General features: G+C 39.9%; 2 protein-coding genes across 3 annotated transcripts; one reads left to right on the top strand and one right to left on the bottom strand.

The window, feature by feature from the left end:
- The first annotated feature begins 286 nt into the window (after positions 1 to 286).
- ripk1l (receptor (TNFRSF)-interacting serine-threonine kinase 1, like) lies at positions 287 to 10,417 on the top strand. Of its 2 annotated transcripts, none has more exons than XM_085439087.1 (11): positions 287 to 537; positions 815 to 977; positions 2,097 to 2,253; positions 2,398 to 2,535; positions 2,617 to 2,848; positions 2,950 to 3,099; positions 3,858 to 3,934; positions 4,099 to 4,174; positions 4,330 to 4,926; positions 5,058 to 5,207; positions 7,604 to 10,417. In XM_085439087.1, exons 2-11 carry the CDS (start codon positions 817 to 819, stop codon positions 7,900 to 7,902), a joined length of 2,037 nt encoding a protein of 678 aa, XP_085295213.1. In that variant the 5' UTR covers positions 287 to 537; positions 815 to 816; the 3' UTR covers positions 7,903 to 10,417. The 2 variants fall into 2 exon arrangements, with proteins under 2 accessions (XP_085295213.1, XP_085295212.1); XM_085439086.1 differs by lacking the exon at positions 287 to 537 and adding an exon at positions 556 to 621.
- A 2,138-nt stretch (positions 10,418 to 12,555) lies between these two features.
- On the bottom strand, positions 12,556 to 18,271 carry opn7a (opsin 7, group member a). Its single transcript, XM_085439151.1, has 5 exons — positions 18,184 to 18,271; positions 16,552 to 16,714; positions 16,331 to 16,458; positions 14,783 to 15,117; positions 12,556 to 13,254 (listed from the first exon to the last, which is right to left on the bottom strand). Exons 1-5 carry the CDS (start codon positions 18,269 to 18,271, stop codon positions 12,613 to 12,615), a joined length of 1,356 nt encoding a protein of 451 aa, XP_085295277.1. The 3' UTR covers positions 12,556 to 12,612.
- Between the last annotated feature and the right edge of the window lie 7,090 nt (positions 18,272 to 25,361).

A 25,361-nucleotide genomic window follows, 5' to 3' on the forward strand; every position in this document is an offset into this window, starting at 1 on the left:
AAAAAAAATAAAATAAAACGTCAAAGTCCTCATCTTAACTTAGCTTAGCTTACACCTTAATTTTTTAATTCGATGAGAACGTTGTTTTTCCCTCCTATGACAACTGCCGTTTAGATCCAGCTAGAGCGATTCATCAGTGTCACCATCATGAAATATGAACAGGCCTCTCCTTCAAAGAGTTTCACCACTAGGTGGCACCAACGTGACACTCAACGATTTACAGCGATCGGCAAAAATTGCAGTGTTGCAAGAAAGAGAAAGAGAAAAAACAATGTGAACACAACAGATAAGACAAGACAAACGCACACAAAGATTAATAATCTTATCCCGTATTTCTGCTTTGTGTTAAAGGCATCTCCGACAGTACATAGTTGAATCTACTAGCACCCCTGGATTGTTTCTGTCATCGATTTATAAGCCTGCTTGTAGTTTTTTTTTTCTTTTTATCTTGCGCTTTTCACTTTTGAAGTAGGTCGTCGAGGAAATCCCGGAAATAGAAATAAACTGCTTTACTTGGACCTTTCCAGCACATTTTCGGTAACTGTTTTGTTTGATACTGGAAGTGAATGGATGTGTTCCCCCTACAGTTTTGTTTCCCGAGTAATTCATTTAATTATGGAAGTAAGTCAGTTAAAGATGCCGACACTTTGGGATAGCCTGTGTTGTTAGCTGACCTCTGTCACAGTGTTGTGATTGTTACGGATGTTGATTAGCCGATTCACTAATTAAACTGTGTCCTGTGCGCTTTGTCACGGCTTTGTTTGAGCTGTAGGTTTTTTGTTTTTTCCGATGTGACACTGTGAATTCTTCCCAGGGATGGCCACCGCGCCGGAGTCCTCACTTCACATGAGGTCGACGGATCTCATTATAAAAGAACCCCTGGATTACGGAGGATTTGGAGAAGTTTACCTATGTTATCATGTGACGCTGGGCCAGGTGGTGTTAAAGACTATGTACACTGGACGTCTGCGCAACGAGTAAGTTGTTGTAGTTGTTGTAATATGTTACTGCATGTGCTACCCAAGGGTATTCCCCTTCGTCCAACGATAACTTGAATCATGTGTCCTGCGAAGTTTTCCACGCAACCAAGCGAGACACTTTTAGAGCGTGCAGAAAGTATAATAACACAGATGAATACACACGTATGTAAATGAATGTACTCGTTATTACGGTTGTCTATACCAAGGTAGTGTGCTGTGAAAAGGGACACTACCTTGGACACTACCACTTCCCTTTTGAACAAGGAAATGGAGACAGGTTGATTCAGCTCAATGCCGAAGAAGTCCAAAATCAGTTTTTATATCCGGATATACACGAATTTAAAGAAAACTCGTTCCTATAAAGGGTAAAGTTTTAAAGTTAGGGATAATACTCAGTCTAGCACTAAGAACACAGACTAAATTAGCTACTAGATCCAAGGCCATAAGATTTCTTGTGAGACATGCCTGGACTGTACAAAAACAAAACGGTTCTTTCCCATGAATTAATTATTCTATTAATTATTGACTATTTAGTTTGTTTTTTTTAAATTGTGAAGAATATCTGTTCACTTTTTATTTTTTGAGACAAAATTTCAAATGTAGTGCGTTGTCCCCATAACAGTCTGCATGTAAATAAATACAAAATGAATTTATAATTGTATTTATGTATTTATAAATACAAAATATTAACAGTGATTATAAAAATTGTTGCTTATATTTTTACTTGTCAGCTTATTGTTTGTATCTCAGATGCGCTGTGAGGCACGTGCCAATCCAAAGTCTTGCCTCAGTACTTTCAATCAGCTCCACCAAATACCAAAAAAATGTTTAACATAATTTAAAAAAATGTTGTCTTTATCTTAATCCCTATCAGTATAAGATGATAAATGTATTTCTGTAGCACTAGAAACAGAATCACTGCTCTGGCTTGTCTGTATGATTATAAATGGTAACAGAAACACAGAATTAAAGACTATATTTCTTACTTATCTGTTTCTGCACACCCACACATGCTTAGATGTCAGAATTGGGTTATTGAAGTCGGTAAGAATATGCTCGCATTGTCAGTTTTCCTATGCAAAAGCTTTCTCTTATTACATTTAACAAACTTTCCAGGGAGAGTAAAAAATCGCTACTGGAGGAGGGAAAGATCATGGCGAGCCTGAACCATGAGCGAGTGGTCAAGTTGCTGGGTGTGATTATGGAGGATCGAGATTGCTCTCTTGTCATGGAACTCATCCCCAGAGGCAACCTTCTGGACATGCTGGAGACCGTTAGTAGGCTTAAATCAATAAATACCTGTAACAAACACAGCTTTTGTGGTTTTCATCGATAGCGTGTCGCCTTAAAGAGTTCCACTTTTGTCAGTTTATCATGAACTGGAGCATTATTACACTATAATCTCTGTGTTCTTCAGGTCAGTGTGCCGATATCTATCAAGGGAAGAATCATTCTAGAGATTTTGGAGGGAATGATGTACCTCACAGAAAAGAGTATCATACACAAGGACATCAAGCCAGAAAACATCTTAGTGGACAAGGATTTTCACATCAAGGTACATTACACTCTCTGGGTCATGACACATGTAGGATTCTGTCTGCTGGCATTCACAGTCATGGTGAAGGATTTCTTGCAGATTGCAGATCTTGGTCTGGCCACCTGCCAGACGTGGAGTAAACTCACCAAGGAGGAATCTCGCAGGAAGAGCCGTATGGGGCGATCGACTGGTGTGAGAGGAGCTGGCACACTGAGCTACATGGCCCCGGAGCACCTGGAGAGTATTCATAATCCCTCCACTGAGAAGTCTGACGTGTACAGTTTTGCCATCGTGGTGTGGGTCATTCTCACAGGGGAAGAGCCATATGCAAGTGAGCTGTGATATCATGACATGCCAAAGTTTGCCAAAGATTACCAGATGTAGCATATCCACTGCATACAGCATTTAAAGAAAGCATCTTTTTATGCCCAGATGCCAGGAGTGAAGACCAAATCAGCCAGTGTGTTCGTAACGGTGACCGACCGGCAGAGGATCTTATTCCAGAAGACACACCTTCTGAAATAATTCAGCTCATGAAAAGATGCTGGGATCGCAATCCTGAGGAACGGCCGACTTTTAAAGGTTTCCTTTTTGTATTTGTGAATTATAAGCAAAATCGCACTCATTGATGAAACCACGTACACTCATTAGGTACATTTCCCAGAAATTTTGGTCCATATCAACACGATAGGATCACACAGTTGCTGCAGATTTGTCAGCAGCACATCCAAGATGCAAATCTCCTGTTCCACCACATCCAACAAATGCTCTGTCTGACTGAGATCTGGCAGTTTGAGTGCAGTGAACTCAGTCTGTGGTCTTATGCTGCTCTAACACATCTGCCACAAGACTCGACTTGTTGCGCATTCAGATAAGATGCTCTTCTGTAATGAGTGGTTATGTGAATTAATCTTGCTGTTGAGTAATTGTTGCCTTCCTGTCAGCTCAAAGCAGTCTGTCCATTGTCCTCTGAGGTCTAGTATCAATAGTATACAATACAATAACAATATTTTCTCTTTGTTTAGATCATGTTCATATGTAAATCTTAGAGTTGGTCGTGTATGAAAATTCCCGTAGATCAGCAGTTTCTGGAATAAACAGACTTTGGCACCAACAAACACACTAGATTTAAAGTCACTTAAATCATCCTCAGTTTGAACTTCAGGTCATTTTGACCATGTCTACACATCTAAATGCATCGAGTTGCTTGTTGGTGTTCACGAGCAGTCGAACAGATGTATCTAATAAAATGGCCAGTGAGTGTATAAAGTGAATGCAACACTTTTGTTTGTTGAGTTTTGTTGAGTCAGTTTTCTTTCCTCTTATTTAATGTCTCGCAGAGGCCTACAACATCTTCCATCCTTTCTACATGGAAAACCTTGAACCGCTTGTAGAGGAAGATTTACTTCACCTGAAGGTTGAATAAATATTTTCTATATGTGATCTTTTTTTTTAAATAATCACAGACATTAAGCAGTATTTTAATAAAAACAAACATTATATATATAGTGTAACATATCTTCCTAATGACAGTGTTATTAAAATTTTAGTTTTTTAAAATTTATTTATTTAATATTGCAGAATTCATACGAAGGCCCAGATGATCTTGTTGAGAAGATGAAGTCTTTATCAGTGAGCCCTGAAAGTTTTTCAGGAGGTGAGTGTGCTCCGTAAACCCGGTCGTCAGAAAAAAAACGCATTGTATATTTTCTGATCCCCTCCTTTGCATTCTGTGCTACATTTAATGCTGTTTAGAAATCCTGAAAACCTTTGAGCAGCTTTATTGTTTTACTGTCTCTCCTCAACTTGTAGATTGCCCCGCTCCGTTGATAAGTTCAGACAGAAGTGTGTCCGTGCCAGTTGAAGCCAGTATCGAGGATCTGCACGGCAACCAATATGAACAATGTCCAGGGCATCTTCAGACAGATGCTAAGGCAAGTAACAGCCCTTCAGAGTTGCAGGAGAAGCTGGATCGGGAGCTTCAGTACCACAAACACGGCAGTTATAACTGTGAGAACCACTCCGATGCTGGCAACTCCTTCCATACCGCAAATCCTTTCCTGCGAAGCAACGTCAGCATTTCGGATCACTCTGCACGGCAACCAGAACAAGAAAAATCTTCTGTACTCTCCTGGACAAAAGCTGAGCCGTTGCGGCCCGCAAACCAGGAAGAGCCTTGGTATCGTCCCTCTGCAGGTGCCTTTGAGACCTCTTCCACACCTACTCCATTCCCCTTACCTATATCTTCGAGCACACCCTCTCTGTCAGCGTTTAACCAGCAACATCCCCACTCCCACTTCGACCGGCAGCAGTCCTGGCCAACTTACCCAGTGTCTGATACGTCTGCCCCTGACCTCACCTCTGGACATCTTTTGACCACTTCAAAGAGTTGCCAGATGCACGATCAGGGTACTATTAAAACATAAGTGTTTGAAGAAATTCTGAATCTAATCCCTGAGGGGTGTCTCCAGCTTTTTGTGTTATCTCCTTGTTTTTGGATCAGTTGTGTTTACGTGTGTTTGTTTTTGTTTTCTGACCAGGACCCCTTTACATTCAGAATGCCAGCGGGATTCAGATTGGAAGCAACAACACAATGAGCATCAGAGGTTATGACCCCTCTCTTAGCTTGTCATCTGTATCTGCTAACAGCTCAACTAACTCTCCCATCAAAGAAGGCATTCAGAAATATGGTAAAACATAACATTTCTGTCTGTTTATGAACTTTTCATGCCTGAAGATCACAAATGCACTTTTAATTTACTAGAGCTGTAGTTGAACACGTTGTTGTGATTTTTATTTTTATTGGCTCATCTTTCCAAACCCCGGAGATAGTTTGGTCACATATAGGGATGGGTACCGGTGTCCGGTGCCATCTGACATAAACGGTAGTAACCAGACCGAAAAGCAGCGCACATTTCGGTGCTTTATTTCGGTGCTTTTTTTTCCTGAGCTGTGATACACTTTAGATTCTAGCCAATCATTTTACGTTTCCGAGGATAGTAGGCGGGGCCAGGTACGTACGTTCTGTTAGAGCAGAGCTACAGATTAAAAATGTCCAAGGCGAAGCGGTCAAAAGTCTGGCTGTACTTCATAGCAAAATATGCAAACTCAGCAGCCTGCAACAAGTGCTTTAAGCTGATACTGTGATACTGTCAAAGGAGGTAACACCTCGAATCCGATGAAACACCTGGCGACGCATAGCGTTTTTTTTAAAAGCCCAGAAATGCGCCGTATTTGATAGCTTGCTGCGAGACCTCACACCGAGCACATCTACTGCGGGTGGGTTGCCTGTTATGCAACATCCCCCAAAAACACGAAGAGGAGAGTCCTGGCCCCTAGCCCTGCCAGTGTAGCAGAAATGATGACGGATGATGGTGGCAGCAGCAGCAGTTCTTCTCTGCGTGAGTAGCTAATTTACGTTGAGTAGGCTAACCACGTTATTACATTAATGCAGGTAAGGTGAACTAGCAAACATCATCATAGCTACATGCGGCTGTCTTCTTGTTTGATGGCAGATGCTCCCTTCACCCTGGCCAAAAAGGCTAAAATGACCAAAGAAAAAGTGGAAAACAGTTAAACATGAGAGGTTTAGGACAAAGTTTGTGTTTTTTCCATTGTTTAAGCACTGCTTCCAGCCAAGAGTGATACCATATATGCCCCATAGCTGCAGAAAAGGCTAACATTGTTATCTTTTTACAAAAAACAGCTGAACATGAGAGGTTTTTGGACCAATTTTGTGTTCTCCATTCTTTAAGCACCGGTTTGAGCACCGGCACCGTTTCAAAAGTACCGATTTGGCACCGGTATCGGATAAAACCTAAACGATACCCATCCCTAGTCACATATGACCATTAGAAACCCATAAGCTTTAATTTGCCCTTCTAAGTTTTTCTGTGAGCAATGAAATATTTTTGCATATAGTGTTACAGTGTTGTGCAAAAGTCTTCAACCACTCTTCATTGCTTCATGGTTTGCTAGAAAAAAATGGTAAATAGGTGCAGAAATTTATTGAAATGTGCAAACATCAAAGGAAATCCAGTATATAAGGCAATAATAGAGTTTGTACAAGGTCAGTATTTGGTATTACCATCTTTATTCTTCTGACTGAGCTCTTTCAGTAGTCTTGAGGAGTAGTTCTCCAGGGTTCTCGAAGTACATTCAAAGCTCTTCTTTGGATGTTTGCTGCCTTTTCTTCTGTTCTCAAGATGATCCCACACTGCCTCAATCCATGACAGTGTTTTTCTATCCAGGTAGGCCTATACTGCAGTAATGCATTGTCATGCTGAAAATTCAGGCTGTTGCAAATTAAGATGTTGCTTTCCAGATGGTATTGAATGGCAGATCAAAATCTGAATTAAAACTTTAACATTTGAATTCATCACTCCATATGAGTGTTGTCACTGGTTTCCAGTAAGTTCTTGTGTAATTTGGAATACCTCAGCCTCGTCTCCTGGTTTTCCTTCATTGAGAATGGCTCTAATATATCTCTATCTCTAATATATCTTAAATTAAACTAACCTTAATGCCAAGATATGCCAACGTTTTAGAGAATAGGTCTTTAGGAAACATCTTTTTGTGCAAAAATACTGTTTGTTGGCATTTTTCATCAATTCGACTGGAGAAAATGTGAACAAATGATGTGTTTTTGGAACAGACTGCTAGTAACAAAGAACCTAGAAATACAATTTGAAATAAGCTTTGTGGAGACACAGCACTGGTTCATTTAAAGAAAAAAGATTCCTCTGACAACGGTCAGGTACAAGGAATGCAATGAAAATCTGTGAAAAAAGCAGCCAGTGTCCAAAGAAAAACTTTGAAAGACTGTCAGAAAGCCTGGAGAACTATTGATCAAGACCACTTTTTAAAAATGACTCCTGGCTCCTTGGAAGCAAGATACAAATAAAAGAGTGGTGGCTCAAGACTTTTGCACAGTACTGTATTCACCAAAACGCATTTTGTGTTTCCTTGAGTTCTAACAAACATATTGCATTTCCTTCCTCATAAAACTTTACTTTCTTTCGCTGGATGCAGCATATTCTGTTGCTGCTGGCACCTCTGTAATATATTTATCTTGTGTTTCCGTTAGAGGACCATGCTGTGATGGAGGAGCACCTGGACGTGCTGAGAGAAAACATTGGGACCAAGTGGAAGCGCTGTGCGCGGCGTTTGGGTCTGACCAATGTGGATATAGAGACCATAGAGCATGATTGCTATCGTGATGGCCTGCCAGAAATGGTGCACCAGATGCTGGAGCGCTGGAAAATGAAGGAGGGCTGTATTGGGTGTACAGTTGGGAAGCTTTGCCGAGCTCTAGACGGAAACATAAAGGTAGATGTCATCCAGAAAATACTAGACATCTGCAATTCGTCTTCCTCACTGGGATAAACCTTACAGCAACTGACGTGTCTCATGTTCTCTGATTGATTTATCATCTACGGTGGCCGCAATTATAAACTCTGCTCATGGCTCTGAGCCTGAAGGATCATTTTAGTAGAGGTGGACACACTGAAAACTTATCACCTCATCTGAAATACATTTCTCTGCTTTTCAAAAATGATAAACATAGAGCTTAATGTCAGTTTTCTGTGAGCAAAGAAAACTGTCATTAAGTTTTCTTTAAACTTTCTTAGGAAATAGTCTTTGACAAGTTACTAAACACTGTTTCGATGAAATTGAATGCCTTTGTGATATAGCTTCGCCTGCTAAGAAGATATTAACATGAAATTGTGGATTTTTGTATTGCTCTATATGGTGACAAGTCTCTAAATATTCATTTCAGGCTAAGGTTTAAATTTGAATATGAACTGTTTCGAGGTTGTTGGGTTTTGGTTGGTATGAAGAAGCCAGTGGGTTTGTGCACATTAACAGAATAATGAATTCATGTACAGGGACTGTCAAATGGTGTGTGGCACACGTTTATTCCAGTCCAACACAAACATAATGACTACAATCACAGAACAGGTAAGGCCAATGAGCCTGTGACAAGCTGAAAACATCATCAGCAAAACGTCATAAGGAACAATGACATACAAATGAAAACGTTTGCTGTCACGAGTAAGCCAAACTGCTACCATTAATCTGATGACGGTAAAGCAAAAGTACGCGTGAGTTGGTGATTCAATTCTTTTAATGTTAATGAAGTGATTCATTCAAACATAATAAGCATTTTGGATTGAAACGTTACTTTCTCTCCGTCAGAATTATAGCGTCTTGCCAAAGACAGAGTGTGTGTGTGTGTGTGTATAGTTAGAGACAGTATTGAGGGTCTGCATGTCAAATGTCTTTTCTTCGTCTTCATGCAAACTACATTTCAGCATTACAAAAGAACTCCATGTATGAAAAAACCCTCCTTTTTTTCAAACTTTGAATGATTTTTTTAGTCTAGCAGAGTCTTCATCATATTCATTACAGCTGTTATCCTCTGACAAATATGTTTATGAAGTTAGTTACTGATAACTAGTCCCGAGCGGTCACTATATCATATGTTTTAAAACAGCAAAAGGCTTTAATTTCTAAGTGTGTCGTTCTCCAGTGCAGTACTGTGCAATATTCTTGAGCCACTCTTCATATTGTGCGTGAAAAGATTTGTCCTGAGCTGTAGCTCTCCAGGCTTTCTGAAAGTCTTATTATGTGTTTCTTTTGCCATGGGCTGTTTTTCACTCATTTTCAGTTCGGTCATTGTAGCCGACCACTTTCAGAGGAATGTTTTTCTTGTTTTTTAAGTCACCTGACTCTACAGAATGAATAATTCAAGCAAAAGAAATGCACCTAACACAAGGGACGAGCAAGTGTTGTGTCTACACATAACAGACACCCTAGGAAAGAAACTATTTTTAGTTGTATCTTTAGGCACATGTGCTTTTTTTTTACTTGCAACAAAAACAAATTCTTGTTTTTCACATTTTAGCTGGGTCTGTGAAAAAGACCAAAGATAAAGCAGTTAGACAGGCATAAAATAGCTTTTTGCACCAACAAGGGGATTTCCAAAGAGCAGTTAGCTGAAAACTTACATCTCAGTATGATGTGGCGTCTGTCCTTAAAAAAATATGAGCAAACTAAATAAATGGAGGACAAACACTGTGGCACGCCTAAAAAATATGCATTTACACCAGATGAATGGGGAGAAAAGGCTGAGGTATGACACAAGAAACACAAGAACTGGGTTGAAAATCAGTGGGTAACCAAATTTAAAATTTGTGGCTCAAATCAATATGTACCAAGTGAGATGTTTACAGATGTTTACAGCAATCTATCTCAGTCATGGTTTTAAGATCATTAGAATTGTATAAACTCTGTTTTTGCCTCCTATACTGTATTTCCATGTTTGCACGTTTCAGTAAATCGCTCTACACTGTTCTCTTGTTTCTAGCAAAATGTAAAGAATTGACAGGTGGCTTGAGACTTTTGCACAATACTTTATGTCACCGAAAAACACATTTTCCTTCCAAGTAAATATTGTGTAAATGGCCTGTATTTGTATAGCGCTTTACTAGTCCCTAAGGACCCCAAAGCGCTTTACATATCCAATCATTCACACACACATTCACACACTGGTGATGGCAAGCTACACTGTAGCCACAGCCACCCTGGGGCGCACTGACAGAGGCAAGGCTGCCGGACATTAGCGCCACTGGGCCCTCTGACCACCACCAGTAGGCAACGGGTGAAGTGTCTTGCCCAAGGACACAACGACCGAGACTGTCGGAGCCGGGGCTCAAACCAGCAACCTTCTGATTACAAGACGAACTGCCAACTCTTGAGCCACGATCGCCCCCAGTGTGTGTTTATTTTTCCGTCATACCCAATATCAATGCCAGTTATATGGCAAACTGCCAGGATACATGGTGAGATGTGAGACACAGGTCATTTTTTTAACAATAAAAAATTGTGAGACAAATCATTGGAGCTGAGTGATCTCTGAGTGAACTGAGCAATCCAGACTATAAAAAGCCAAAAGAAATTCAAACTCGTGTTTTGATGGACTTTTTAATGAATTACCGACATGGTGCTAGTGTACTTTTGCAAATCAGAATTTTTTTCTATGGGGAGTTTATTAGATAAAGAACATCAGTCCTTGAAGTTGATGGTTTAGTGATAACACTCTGAGCTACAAAGGCACATATAGATACTTATATTACATACAAATGCAGATTTAGTTTCAGATTTGATGATGTTTAAATAGTGCTCTCTGGGTCTGTAGACTATCTGATTATGTACTTATGTACACAGGACATAAAAGGAAAAACATGGGAGGGAGCAAAAAAACCCAACAACAATATTTTATTTAGATGAAGTTGTTGTAGAGTCCTTGGATGACCTCATGTAAAGGAACATCAGCCATGAATCTAAAAACAAAGCTTTATGTAAATGGTCTGTTTGGTCCTGAGTAACTGTCCAGATTCAGATTCACATTACCTTTACAGAAAAGATTCAACCACATCCCAAAGGTGCTCTACTGGATTGGGATCTGGTGATTACGGAGGTCATTTGAATACAGTGAATTCACTGTCATGTTCAAGAAACCAGCTTGAGATGATCTGGGCTTTTTAACATGGTGCATCAGGAGATGGGTTCACTGTGCTCATAAATGGATGCATTTTTTAATTTAGGTGAGCCTGTGTGAATTGTAGCCTGTTTCCTGTTCTTAGCTGGAGTGACACACAGTATGATAAGGCCATCTGCTTCAGTGTTCAGAGATGCTCTTCTGCATACCTTGGTTTTAACAAGAAGTCACTGTTGCCATAATGTCAGCTCATAGCAGACCAGCTATTTTCCTCTGACAAGGCATTCTCACCCAAACGACTGCAGCTCACTGGATACTTTCTCTTTTTCAGACCGTACTCTGTAAACCAAATAAAATCACCTGTCTCTCCTATTCTCAAGCTCAGTTTAAACTTCAGCACGTTGACTTGACCATGTATTGAATAGCTGCCATGTGACTGGCTTATTGGGTATTTGCATGACAGAGCAGTTGAATACATATACACCGAATGAAGTGGCTCATGAGTATATACAAGTAAAAAAAAATATTGTTGCATAAAATATTGAGTATTGAGTATTCTCTACTCAGACTGATTTGAAGTTTGTGTTATTGAGTTAGACTGTATAATAACTTAAAAACAGTATTATGCACAAATATTTCATTTTCTAGATCACATACATAGATAATTCACAAAGCACCATCCACTATTACAGTACCTGCAAGTGGTCAGTGTAAACACTGTTTGTAATGTTACAGTAAAGGAAGTGCTGACTCTCAGTTTCTATCTATACACAGGGGTGTGCTGCTGTGATAAATAATCAAAGGAAAAACGATTACCTTGCAAATCACAAAATACCTTTTATACACAAAGCCATGATTATAAATAGCTTAACTCAATATTGCTATGGGATAATGATACGTAGTATAATATAATAAATGCCTCCCAAACATGCTAAAGTAATAAGTTGGGTGTGTCATACATGCTGAATCTCCAAAGGTCAAACTAAAGTTTTTCTTCTACCTGGAACAAATGACTAATATTTTAATAGTAAAAGGCTGGCAGCTATTTGCATAGCACTTCTCTTAGAGTGCATAATTTCACCTTTAACTGGAGGGCACTGTTAGCCAGAAGAATAGTCAAATATGAACAACAAATCCTAGATATGTAAAGCCTAGAAAGTAGAAATGAATTAATGATGATTTTGAACATTTACAGAGAGACTCCACTCGTCTGACCTAGCCAATGTGGAATCGAAATGTAGGCGTGTTTTTTCCATCAGTGCTTGGAAGAGTGTTTGAGGTGGAGGAATATTTTAATGTATTTTACATATTTAGCTGCACTGAAACCCAGAGCAACACCTAAAAAGTGAATACCTTCAAAGTATCTGATAAATTTCCCTGGGAAGTTATTTCAGTTGGTGGAATCCCCCCAAGAAAGTCATCCGAGCCATGCAACTTGGCACATTTTTCATGAATAGGAAGAGAAGTTAAAGAAGCATAAATAAATAAATAAATATATGACATGGTTGTTGCTCAAACACTTCAGGTATGTATCATTAATGCCTGAAAATATCGATACAGTTTGTGAATAAGCTCACAAATCTAAACAAATATCAGGGCCAGGCCACTTTTGCATGCCTTTGAACCATCTCCAGATTGATACAGAAATTATTCGTTTCTAAAGTTCTTTTCCCCCATGAGGTGGCTATAAGGGATTTCTCTTTTCGGCACTCACTTTTTGCGTTCTGCACGTGCGTTAGAGGAACTGGAATGTCTCGATCTTGTGATAACTCTCTACTGGCAGCTGGCTTAGTGACACCAAATATTTGAGGGCTGTGTTTGAAGCACTCAAACACATCCTTGCCCTTCTCACAGCTCTGACCCTTTAATGTCACTATTGGTGGTTGAGCAGCAGAGTTGGATGAAGCAAAGTGAATGGTCTGTCTGTGGACTGCACGAAGTCTGACCCTGATCTTTGGCTTTAAGCAGCACTTTACTTGGCACTGGCTGCAGATGCAGCCCTTCATAGAGACCTGGCATAGTGCACCCAGATCGCTGCATACCATCCTGCGGAAGTTTGGTCTTAGCATCAGGTAGATGATCGGGTTGTAGATGGTGGAGGACTTTGCAAACATGGCTGGCATGGCAAATGCCATGGGAGGAATGTTTTCGATGTGTCCGAAGGCAGCCCACATGGATACGACAGCATATGGACTCCATGCCGCAAAGAAACCAATGCAGACAGCCACACTCAGCTAGCAGGAGAAAGAACACAGAAAGTGTAATTCAACATTTCTTTTCACCAAATCCAATTAATAAAAAAAAAAACACAACTGTAACACTTGTCAACTTTCCCAACTATCTGAAAAACATTACCTTATGTCAGAATACTGGATGAAGAAATCACTTAAATACAGGTTGTATCACTTAAATATAATATGTGTGACAGAGTGAAGCAGGCTAAAAGATCCTGAAAGGGTTACAAAGTTCATGATTTAACAATTAGAAAGAGACTGGGCAAAAATGGCATCAATGGGATAGTTCCAAGTTTAAAACCACTACTGACCAAAAAGAACACAAAGACTCGTCTCATATTTGCCAACAAACATCTCGTTGGTCCCCAAGACTTTAAGGAAAACTGGACTGTGGGCTGATGAGACAAAAGCTAAGCTTTCTTGAAGGTTTGAGTCGTATTACTGCATAAGAGTAACCCAGCATGTCAGAAAAGGAAGACAGTAACAACAGTAAAATATGGTTTAGTTTTGTATTGTTTACTTCCCCTTTCTGTAAATAAAGCTGTTTTTTGAGTTACGTCCCATTTCCGTGAGTCTGCTTCTGGGTTCTCTCCTGCCTGCACACAGCTGGTTTCATGACACTAAGTATGACAAATACTTACAAAAACCTACAAAATCATGAGGAGCAAATACTATTTCACAGCACTGGAAACAAACGGCTATTTGTTGTAAAGACAAATTTGAATAATGGTGTCCTTGGAAGAAAATGAAGACACACTTTTACATTTTGAGATTTTCTTCCATGTGTTTTTGTGAGCCTGTGCAATCACTGCTGGCCTTCCCTGTATTTAATTTTGTGCTTTTGACACCCCCTGCCATTCTCTCTAGACTGTGGTGGAAGAAAAACAAAAAACAAATTTAAAGAAAAAAGCTGGGTGAGGAGATCTACCACTATACCCCCATATGAACAGTTTGTATTTAAAAGAGAACATGCAGAGGCCACAAAGATTTAAAAAGCATTCTTCTCACTCCTCATGATGAGTTTTTAAAAAAAAAAAAAAATGAATCTCAGATGTTCTTACAGAGAAGAGAATATGATGATTAATCAGCAAAGGCAGCAGTATCCATCACAGTGAAACCAGAACTTCTCTCTTAATGAGAAACTGCATCATGAGGGAGATATATTGAGGTCACTGTCAATTTCTACAATAAATCGAGGCGAGGAACTCTAAACAGGACTCTTCTCTCTAAGGCAGTGTTTTTATAAGCTACCCATAAACCCTGGCCTTTCCACCAATAACTGGGTGATCACACTATGCACGTTTTTTTGTCTTCCTGCACTTTAATTTAAAATTGAAAGTGCAGGTGAAAAAAAACTGCAGGTATGAATAAATTGACTACATCTTTAATTTTTTACTTATTACTTAGTGATTGGCGAGCACTGTATAATCATTCAGTATAACATATTTAAACACATAAACACACATTATGGGGAGAACATGGTAAAGCAGTCCACAGAAGTGTTTAAGTGAAGTTTACCTTAACCCACCTTAACAATAACTATCTGGATGCTGCTCATGTGAGTCGGCCTCAATGCATGTTGCTCCATAGTTCTGCGAGATGCATGCACTGCGACCAGGATTCCTGTGTAAGATGCTAAGATAGCACAGCATGGAAGGATGTAGCAGAAGATGAACAGTGCCACAGTATAAGATCGTGCTGTGCTGAGTTGATTGGACAGGCGCCAGTCAATGCAACAGGCAGTGCCGTAAGGCTCTGGTCCATACTCCCCCCAGTGGGCCAGTGGGGAGCATGCAAACAGCAGGGCGTAGACCCAAGCACAGGCAATAAGCAGACGGCCATGAACAGAGTTAAACCTGTTTCCTGTAAAAACAGACTGTGTTAATATTTTATGATGTGAATGTGAGTTATTCTTTATGACACACAACTGCATTTGTGGATCAGTGCATTTTTATACTTTAAATGATGGTATGGTAAATGATGCTTTACCATGTGAAAAATACTCTGTGTGCTCTAAGATGCTTATACTCCATAATCTAGTTAATATACAGCATAGTGCTGAAGAACTGCATCTGAATTCACAAGTGTTTAGCTTTTCCCAATGGCTTTTTTGGACTTCCAAGAAAGGTGTTTTTATTATGTTGCATTCCTTTGCATTCTGCAACTGACAGACAGTGATTGGACTACTGTTAAAAGATAACATAAGGCAACCTGAAGAAGTTCAAATTTTTGCAATCTCTACACAGGCTTGTAAGCCAGTCTGCTGAAAGAGCGCCTCACAGGAATGCCAGTTCTCCTTCCAGGAGGCTAATTATGCCTATTCTCATTCATTGGCAATGGCCTGTTTCTTAAGAAGTGAAAATGGTTAAACATTTTTCAGAGAGAGCTCAGTCCCCAGAGAAGGTTCTGTGCATATCCACAGCATTTTACAGGTCTTTTTTTTTTTATTTTAGTTTGGTGATAAGTAGGCTGTACCAGTTTCACTGGAGTAGTAAAAGTACATTGGGTAATTATACAGACTGCTAATTTCCACAGGAGCTCAGGTAGAACATAAAGAGGTTAGGTGACTCGAGGCCTCATTAAGCTGCAGCAGAAGACAAAAGATGAGCCCTCTAAAGCAATCTAAGTTCATCAAATGACGAGTGATGTTACGTCAGCCTTATATACTACGCAGATATTATGTCTGTCAGTGCTGAAAATAAAATAAGCACTTATTTAAATATGCAAGGTTAAATATTACAATTTTAAAGCAATTAATGTGAATATCTCTATTTGTAGGCTCATACTTTAAAATTACTTTTGTCCCAGCACTTTTTTTTAAGGCACTGAAAGAAATGCACTTTTTTGGGATGGGGACCAAATAGAAAACCCAGCTGCACAGTGTTAACCAACATCACAAGCAGTACTTATTGAGCACAGCCCTTTGACTTGTCACTTAACAAAGAAAAGCTAATGTGCAGTGCTTTACAGAGGGCTCATTTCCTTCCACAGATAAATCAACACTCAGCCACTTGGGGATAGGGTAGTTAATCCCGTGTCATTTCACTGAGCAAAAACAGCCTCTTTGAAGACTTACCGTAGAGCGGATAACATACTTTCACAAAGCACACCATGCTTAGCAGGGTTAGAGTGGTCAGACTGCAGATGCCAAACAACATGCCACAAAATGCGTATACGGAGCACACCGTTTTCCCATACAGCCACCTGTGTGGGAGGGCGTGAGAAAGAGGACAGCTCAAAGCAAAGATATAGCTCAAAGATCAATGATTGAGAAGGAGTAGGCGCCAAGTTTTGTACCTGTGGTAGAAACTTGAAGTTATCGCCATGGGGTAGAGGGACAGAGTCAGGCCCAAGTCGCTAACAGCAAGGTTGATGATGAAGTACTCAGCGGGTTTCAGGACGTTCTTTTTCTTGTAAGAGATGTACAACAGTGTGCTGTTGCCAAATAGTGAACATACTCCTGCAAAAATAAACCAGAACAAAAACCCTGAATGTGAATAAAATACTGATTTGATGGTGACAATGGGAGGGATTTTGTTTTGACTTTTCAGAAATTGCTTCATCAAATTCGCTGTCCGTTTAAAACAAGACAAACATACTGGATAATATGCTTTTTGCCTAGAATACATTAGATATGACTTTTATATCTGTCCAAAAAACATAAAGCCACATAATAAAGTAAATACATAAAGTGCATTAATACAAACACAACACAAAGTGTACTAGATAAAGTGTACTACAACGAAGCACCAGCATGATGTGCTCAAACCTCCCATTCAATCACATCCCAAAGGTGCTCTACTAGTTTGATCGCATTGGAGGATATTTCAGTACAGAAAGCTCAGATCATGTCCAAGAAACCAGTTTGACATGATCTGAGCTTTCTGACATGGCAGTTTATCCGCCTGAAAGCAGCCATCAGGAAATGTGCTCATAACGGGATGGACATGGTCGGCAACAATACTCAGGTAGGCTGTGAAGTTTAAACGATGGCCAGTTGGTACTGAGAGGCCCAAGAACAAAATCTCCCACCCCATTACACCACCTCCAGTATCTAATACAAGCCAGGATGGATCCATGCTTTCATGTTCTTTATGCTAAATTGTGACCCATCCATGCCATCTGAATGTTGCAGCGGAAAGCAAGACTTATCAGATCAGGCAGTGTTCCTGTTCTTAGCTGACAGGAGTGACGGTGCGGTCTTCTGCTTCTGTAGCCCATCTGCTTCAAGGTTCAACATGCCGTGTATTCTCCATAAACCATAGAGGTGGTTGTGTGGGTTGTGTCCCAGTAGATCAGCAGTTTGTGAAATACTCAGACTAGCCTGTCCAGCACCAACAACCATGTGATATTCAAAACCATTTAAAACAACTTTCTTCCTCATTCTGATGGTTGGTCTGAATTTCAGCCGTTCATCTTCATCTTCATCATGTCTACATGCACGAACATGCACATGAACAGTAGTGGCCACAAAGTGTATATATAACTTTCAAAGTATTATGGATCTACAGAATAATAAGAAACTCACACTTCTACTGTCTTACAGGCATAACACTGGATACTGCTTTATCATATTTACCTAGCAACATATACAAATACATAGAATTGCTGATGATTCTGTAAAATATTAAATGTAGAGTATCTTCATTAATACTGACAAAATCACTGGTTCTATATATATATAAAAAACACACACACCATGTATGACATCTGTGATACAAACAGTAAATGCAGATGGATGAGTACACAGTGGGTGTGGGTATATATAGGTGGAAGTGGAATGCATAACACACAGTAACACAGTTAAAAATAAAAGTGTACTTGCAAGGCTTCGCTGCAGGATGCCTTGCTTCATGCTGCTATTCATTTCAGCTTGAGCAGAACTCAGAGAAAACTCATTGATAGTATTGTAAACTAGATTTAACTCACCAAAAACAGAGTAGACCACGGCCACGGTTATATCCAGTGGTGCCGGTATGCTAGAGTGGAATGCAATGTCTTCATTTAACAACCCCATCTGTAAACAGATTTTAGAAACTTTTCTGTTAACTGTTCTCACATATTGCATGTGCGAAATTTCAGACCTTCTGATTGTGTCTTATGAAAAATGTATCCAAAACTGTGATGTTTTTGTAGAACTTCACATCAAATATTTTAGTCTTTCAATGCAATAAGTAGATGGTTTTCACACATTACCTTAAAGTAGCTCTTACACTAACTGCTCAGAGCAGACGGGCCCAGGTAGAAAGAGCCATGTCAACACAGGGGAGCTTTTAGCACATTGGACTAATTACTATATAGCTCCACAGACCACCAGTGATGGAATGGAACCAGGTACATTTACTGTAATTCCATAATGTGAGGTATTGCAGTTTCATAGCTCTTTATACTTACCACCCTACACAGGCAAGTGTACTTTTTATCTCATTATATTCATCTGATTATTTACATTTTTCATTATTTCATTTGAAAATTAAAAAAATATTCAATACTTTTTTTTTACTATTTTGAAGTATTTCACTATTTAAGTTTTAAAAAGCTCATAGAAGAAAAACAAGCAATTGGTATAATTAGTACATGTTTTGATTAAACATCTGGATGTAAAGTAGATAGATTTCAAACAAATGATGACATTTGATGTGTAAATAAGGAACTTAAACAGTAACATGGAATAAATCTAGAGAGAGACCCTGAATTTTGTCACATTAAAACATTGACAATGATTTATATTATAAATGTAAGATTAATTATACACATGTAATGTTCTTCAACTGAAAAAAAAAGCTGTTTCATATACATATATGGAATTATGTCTTTCATAAGCTTGTGTCAGAGGGGACTAATAAAACAATAACAAAATGCATGGCTGTGTAATTCTTTTCAGCATCGTAAAATATTTGGAGGACCTGTGTATTTACATGCCTGTATAAGCTGCCAGTATCATCAGCACTCCCATTTTTCATGCATCCATTCTGCTTCAGCAACGAAAATCAGATAGTGACCGACAGGTCTAAATCAATAGATGAAATCAGGGTCAATAAATAAGGTGTATCAGGAAAATACATCTCCAACAGACCCGTGAACAACACTGCAGAACTGCTCTACTTTTCTCTGCGAACCTTAATATGTGCAATTAAAACAATCTCAATAATAATAGTGGTTGTGTTCATGCAATCCTGATGTTTACTGTTCATGTCAAGCACAACAGTCTGACGCTAGATGGCAGTTGTGCTACAAAAACCTACAGTGTGTAACGTTTAAGGTTTACATCAGGTTATTCGAAAATAAAATAAAAATAATTAATGTCCATAAACTATTCATTAATTATTATTTTAATATGAATGCAGTGACAATACATAATTTGGCGTGTGTACCTTTCATTTGTGAAACTGCAAACGGCTGGAACACGTGAAAAGACAAATTTAGCGATGGATCAGCAGAGATTCATCAAATCCAAAGTACATCAAAATAACATCATCAAAATATAGCCGCCTCCTGCAGCTCAAGTATTGCTCAAGTTACTGTCCTTAACAGATCACAGATGTGCCTGAGGCACGGCCGGATAAAAGCAGTAATTATAATCCAGCTCCGTGCGTAAAGGCGCAAACCTCACAGAGGCGCACCGTTATATACGCTTTATTAGCTCACAAAACTGCAAACCCGTCTTGTTTATCACTGATTTTTTGGGAGCTTCAAACGATCACCTCCCACACATTTACTCACCTAAGAACAGAGAGGAGTTTGCACTGTTAAACTTCTCCATGCTTCCCCCCTTTTTCTTCTCTCAGAGATAAGGCAGGTGGTTTGAACAAACACGGATAGCATCATTTAGAAGCACTAAGGGTAATTAATTAGGGTAAATTAGGTAAGTTTAAATGGAGTGTAGCCTGTAGAATTATATCCATTTATGTTTTTATCGCTTATCTAAGCAGGACGGCGGTGGGATGGAATATGTCCTAACCGAAATCAGATCAAAGGAAAATGCACCCCTAACGAGTGATGAAAAGCTGAATCTTTGTGATATTAGTGTTGAAAAATCATCCAGTCTTTCTGTATGAATTTCACCATTTTTCAGTTTCACTTAAACTTTTGCATGCTATTCAAATGCTATTCAAAGAGCATCTAAAGATCGTTCAGCGCCTGTCTCCCAGCCCAGCAGGTCAACCAGTTGCAAATAAACTTTTACAGGTTTGGTGGTTTTCATAACAAATGGAAGTCAACATTGTCACAATTTAGACTTACATTTCTGAGAATTTTGTCTTTCGTTTGAGCTAATTACAATACATTTCGTCTTACCTTGTGCGTTATCACACAGGCTGGAAATGAGTAGTCAGTGAAACGATACCAGCTTCATTCACTACAACAGGCTGCAGCGCCAGTCCTCAAAACTGCACCAATCAATGACGTCAATACGGTGGGTATATCCTCAAGGGGGCAAAGGGGGCACTGGTCACTAAAGCTGAGAATCCTCCCACCTGCAAAAAATTATTTCTCAGTGTAAAAGAAAAAAATCTTGCAGGAAGTGAAAAAAACATGTGAGTAGACTATACTGAGGCAGATGACGCATCAGGTGGTTAGGTCCAGAGACCGCAAAGGAAACATAGAACTGCAGTAAGGGGGTGCTAACAGTTTTGGAGCAATATGTTGGGCCATTATTATTAGAATTATATTATATGTTACATCTCCAGCCAGCACACACTGCACCTGATCCATACAGCACCTCCTGCAGGTGGTGGGCATACAGGAGGTTGAGCCAGTGTCCCTTTTTCGGGATGTGCCAGGTCGGGCTCTATTGACTAAGGACCGCCCATCATACTCTCGGTAATTGGCATCCTCCTTGGGCACCCTCCCTGGGCCTGGCTCATGCTTTTAGGTGCTCCACCTGGGGACTCTATCATCTTACTCAGAGACTTTTGTACAAACCACAGTTTGCCCATAACAAACATCATATTTGAACATAAGGGTGTCCATTAGTGCTCGTGGCACGAGACACCCTAGGCCGCAAGTCGATGATTGATTTAGTAATTGTATCATCAGATCTGCGGCCATATGTTCTGGACGCTCAGGCGAAGAGAGGTGCTGAGCTGTCAACTGATGACCACGTGGTGGTGTTCAGCACCTGCATTCTTGAAGCTTCTGCACTGAGATGCAGCTGCAAGGTGGTTGGTGCCTGTCATGGTGTTCTGCTTGTAGACAAAACAAAGGTGGCACAGCTTGTGCACATACAATTTGGTGATCAGCACTTTCAGCCAGCCAGACTTTCTAAGAAGTGGTTAACTTCTTTAAGTCCTAATTTCCATCCTTGTTTCCTTGCACAAAGCTGTAAACTTTTGGGGGTGAGTAGGTTAAATCAGAATCTTTATTGTTCCAGCACTGTAGTTATTTTGTGGTATTAGCTTCGTTTAAAGTCTGTGAAATTCACTTTAAAAGTTAATAGTTGTCAATTTCAGCAATAGTATGCTGCTTTTAATTAGAAATCAATATTGCATGCCCCCCAGAAAGGAAACTTTTTTTTCCACATCTTAAAGGCAGGAATAAATTATCCTCAAAAGAATTACACTCAGTGAAAATGTTGCCTTGGGTGCCACTAGTTCTTCTTTTTTCTCACATGAATTCTCTCTCACACACACACACACACTCACTCACACACACACACACACACACACACACACACACACACACACACACACACACACACACACACACACACACACACACACACACACAAAAGCTGGAGATGAAAGCTCCATTCGAGGTATAACTGTGTTCTAAAAGAATTAATTGAGATGGCCACTGAGGGTAGGGAGAAATTAATGTCCATGATGGGATACAACAAGCCAACATGGACATCAAAGTAGTGAAGAAAGATTACAAAAGAACCACTTAACACAAACTTTACCTGATCACGTAAAGCCATACTCTGCATCCACATTCACTGACTGCAGAGGACTGGGTAGAATATATTAGGACATTTTGATAATGATGCTGTGTGACTCAAAATGAAATTTTTTCATAGTTAAACAACATTTGAGATGTCACACCACATGGATACTTTATTTGTTTTTCCAATCTTTTATTGTCCAGTTTTAGTGAGCTGTGTGATTATAGCTTCAGTTTCCTGTTCTTAGCTGAAAGGAGTGGCTGCTGTTGCCCATCTGCTCCAAGCTTTGATGCACTGTGTATTCAGAGATGCTCTTCTGCATACCTTGTAACAAGTGGTTATATGAATTACTGTTGCCGTTCCTCTGCTCAAAGCCATTTACCCATTTATCTTTGACCTGTGGCATTTTGAACTTTCTTTGTAAACACCAGTGAGGGTTGTGCGGGAAAATCTCAGCAGATCAGCAGTTTCCAAAACAGTGAGAGCAGCCCATCTGACGAAAACAACTATGATTATTATTCTTTTTTTTTTTTCTTTTTTTTTTTTCTTTTTTAGCCATCAGGGCTGGGGGGCTGGGAGGAGGTGCTGGCTGTCAGACTGGGGTCTGGGATGCGGGGCCTCCCTGCTACTGCAGATAAGGAGGTGGTCCGCTTGCCTCCACCCCAGAGAGAAGGGTTACGCCTGTGGCCCGGCTGGGCCCCTTTCGGGGGGTGGGATGCCCTCAGGCCTCTGGGCCTGAAGCTCGGACCTCTCTGGCACAGCTGGCTGCCGGCAGAGCCCGCGGGCACGCCACTGCAACCCCCTCTGGCCTCTGCTCCGTAGCTGCGGGGTGACCTCTCCTTTGGGGCTCTACTCAGCTCTTCCCAGGAGGGTGGCACGGTTCCCCCCCCTTTGGTGGTCCTCCTCGGGTCCTTGTACTCTGGGGCCTCTGGATATCTGGGGCCTGGATCTCCTCCATACCTGCTTCATACCCTGGTGGACGGGGCTGTGGCCCCCCCACACTCCCTAGAAGATCATTACATGGAGAAACCTTTGGAATACAAGCATGCTGATCCACACAGGTATGCACACAGGTGTACACACGGGTGTTCACAGACGCGGACTACAGCTTTCTTGGCTGCTGCCTCAAAGCACATTGTGCGCTGTCTATCGTGCGTGCTGCACAATATCGTTTATTATTTAGTATCTACTGTTATCTACTGCTAGCTAGTTTATTGTGATGGTGCCGTTTTTTTATTATGTTGCTCTTTGTTGTTTGCTTTCTCTTCTGGTTTTTTTTTCTCCATACAGGTGATCCAGGTGTTTGGTTTTTTGGGGGGTTTTTTGGGGGTTTTTTTCTTTTTCTTTCTTCCCCCCCTTCTCACCGTCTCTTCTCCCCTTTGGTTTTCTTTCTCTCCCTCTCTTTCTTTCATTCTTTCTCCCTGTCCTATCCCCCAGTCATGTCTGTCCCATTTGTAGCAACTGAAAATAAAATAAATTCATAATTATAATAAAGGTCAATCAAATGGACCAATATGGCAAGGCCATGATGATCCACTTGGTAAAATAAATCCACTTGGCATCTTTCTTGGCCTTAAGACAACAATTCTGATGGCTAAAGATCCAAACGGGACACACACAAAAAAAAAAAACTATGATTATTATTCAATTATTCAAAGTAATTTAAGTCACTTATCTTCCTCATTCTGACACTGGGTTTGAACTTCAGCAGGTTGTTTTGGTCATGTCTATACACGTCTAAATGCACTTAGTAACTGCCACCTGATTATATATTTGTTAATGAAGAGCTAAACAGGTGCACCAAATAAAGTAGTTGGTGAGTCTACATGCAGCAAATATAGATTCTATTCAGGCTTTACAGATGCATTATGTATGGGCAGAAAGCTTAACTTCATTCAAATTTATAAACATAGAATCTTCTTTATGACAGACAAGAATTTACCACAAAAGACAACTCATACAGTAAACTTTTTTTAACAGTGCTGTGCAGATACCTCCCACATGAGTGGATACACATGAGCCTTTTCCACACAACCAAGAAGCTGTCCACATACCATCATCTATTGTCTTAATGTCACAAATTAGGCATTTTCTGAGATGTAATACAGTGCTAAAATCATCTGTGGGAATTGACAGCGCTGCAGACTTCTGTGTTATTATTGTTAATTTTCTGCATCCGGGAATATTTTTTGCATATAAAATATTACCTCTTTGCTGCCTGTAAGTCACAGGACAAATATGGCCAGAGTCGGAGGTGCATCAGTTCAGCTCCATTAGTTCTATCTAACCCACAAACTCCTCTTTTAAGTAATATAAAGCAGCAGCCAAGAAATATCAATATGTAATCACCATAGCTGAAAACTACCAAAGCACACAAAGGCTGCATGAGTGTGACAGCTTTGTGATTGCCTGGCCCTGTTTGGCCTAGTTCCACTGCAATCAAGGACAGTGAAATGCACTCGAAAAGAAACGACCCTTATCAAGGACACATGAATGTGTATGTCCGTACAGCAATTTCTTTGCTCAAAAGTGGTAAAGAAAAACTTTCATTTGGAAATTGCCAAAGTATGTTTTCTTAATGCAAGGAACCACGGTGATCCGAGCAAGGGGCCTTTAGCTTGCTATATTGCCATCTGCAGGATGGTGCAAGTAAAACACCCGAGTCCTCTAGTACAACTTGCATCCTTGATTGAACAAAATAAAGCAATCTTGCAGTTTGACCTGCACATACAATTGTAAATATTCCATTTAAAGGTGATGAAATGAATGATTTCTGCCATTTTCATAACTGTTACAATAACTGTGGCAATAGCATTCATTTTTAGTGGTCTGGAAAAGTAATTTTGCAAAAGAAGTGAGATCTTTATGCTTTCTGATAACAATGCAGCACAAAATGATTGTATAATAGGTTAATGTGACTGTACAACTAATGATGTGGCAATACCGGGTTTCAGTCACATATTTTAAGAATTTAACTAAACATATACAAAAGTATTACAGCAGCTATTAGAAAGGGAGAAGAAGAAAAAAGGACTGCATTTGTGACGGTTATTTTCAAAGTTGCACATTACTGCTTTAAATGTTACCAGTGTTTGCATTTATCACTATAATTTCCATATTTTAAAAGGGAAAGTGAAAACTATTCATGATTAAACAGTTTGATCTGGTGCAGAAAACACAGCTCGCTGAATATGAAAGAGTGGGCTTATCACTGGTTGCAGACGGT

Source organism: Copadichromis virginalis, linkage group LG18, assembly GCF_057382275.1.
Source record: "Copadichromis virginalis isolate Kocher_CV1m ecotype Utaka linkage group LG18, C_Virginalis_male_GT1.1, whole genome shotgun sequence".
NCBI classification, from domain to species: Eukaryota; Metazoa; Chordata; class Actinopteri; order Cichliformes; family Cichlidae; genus Copadichromis; species Copadichromis virginalis.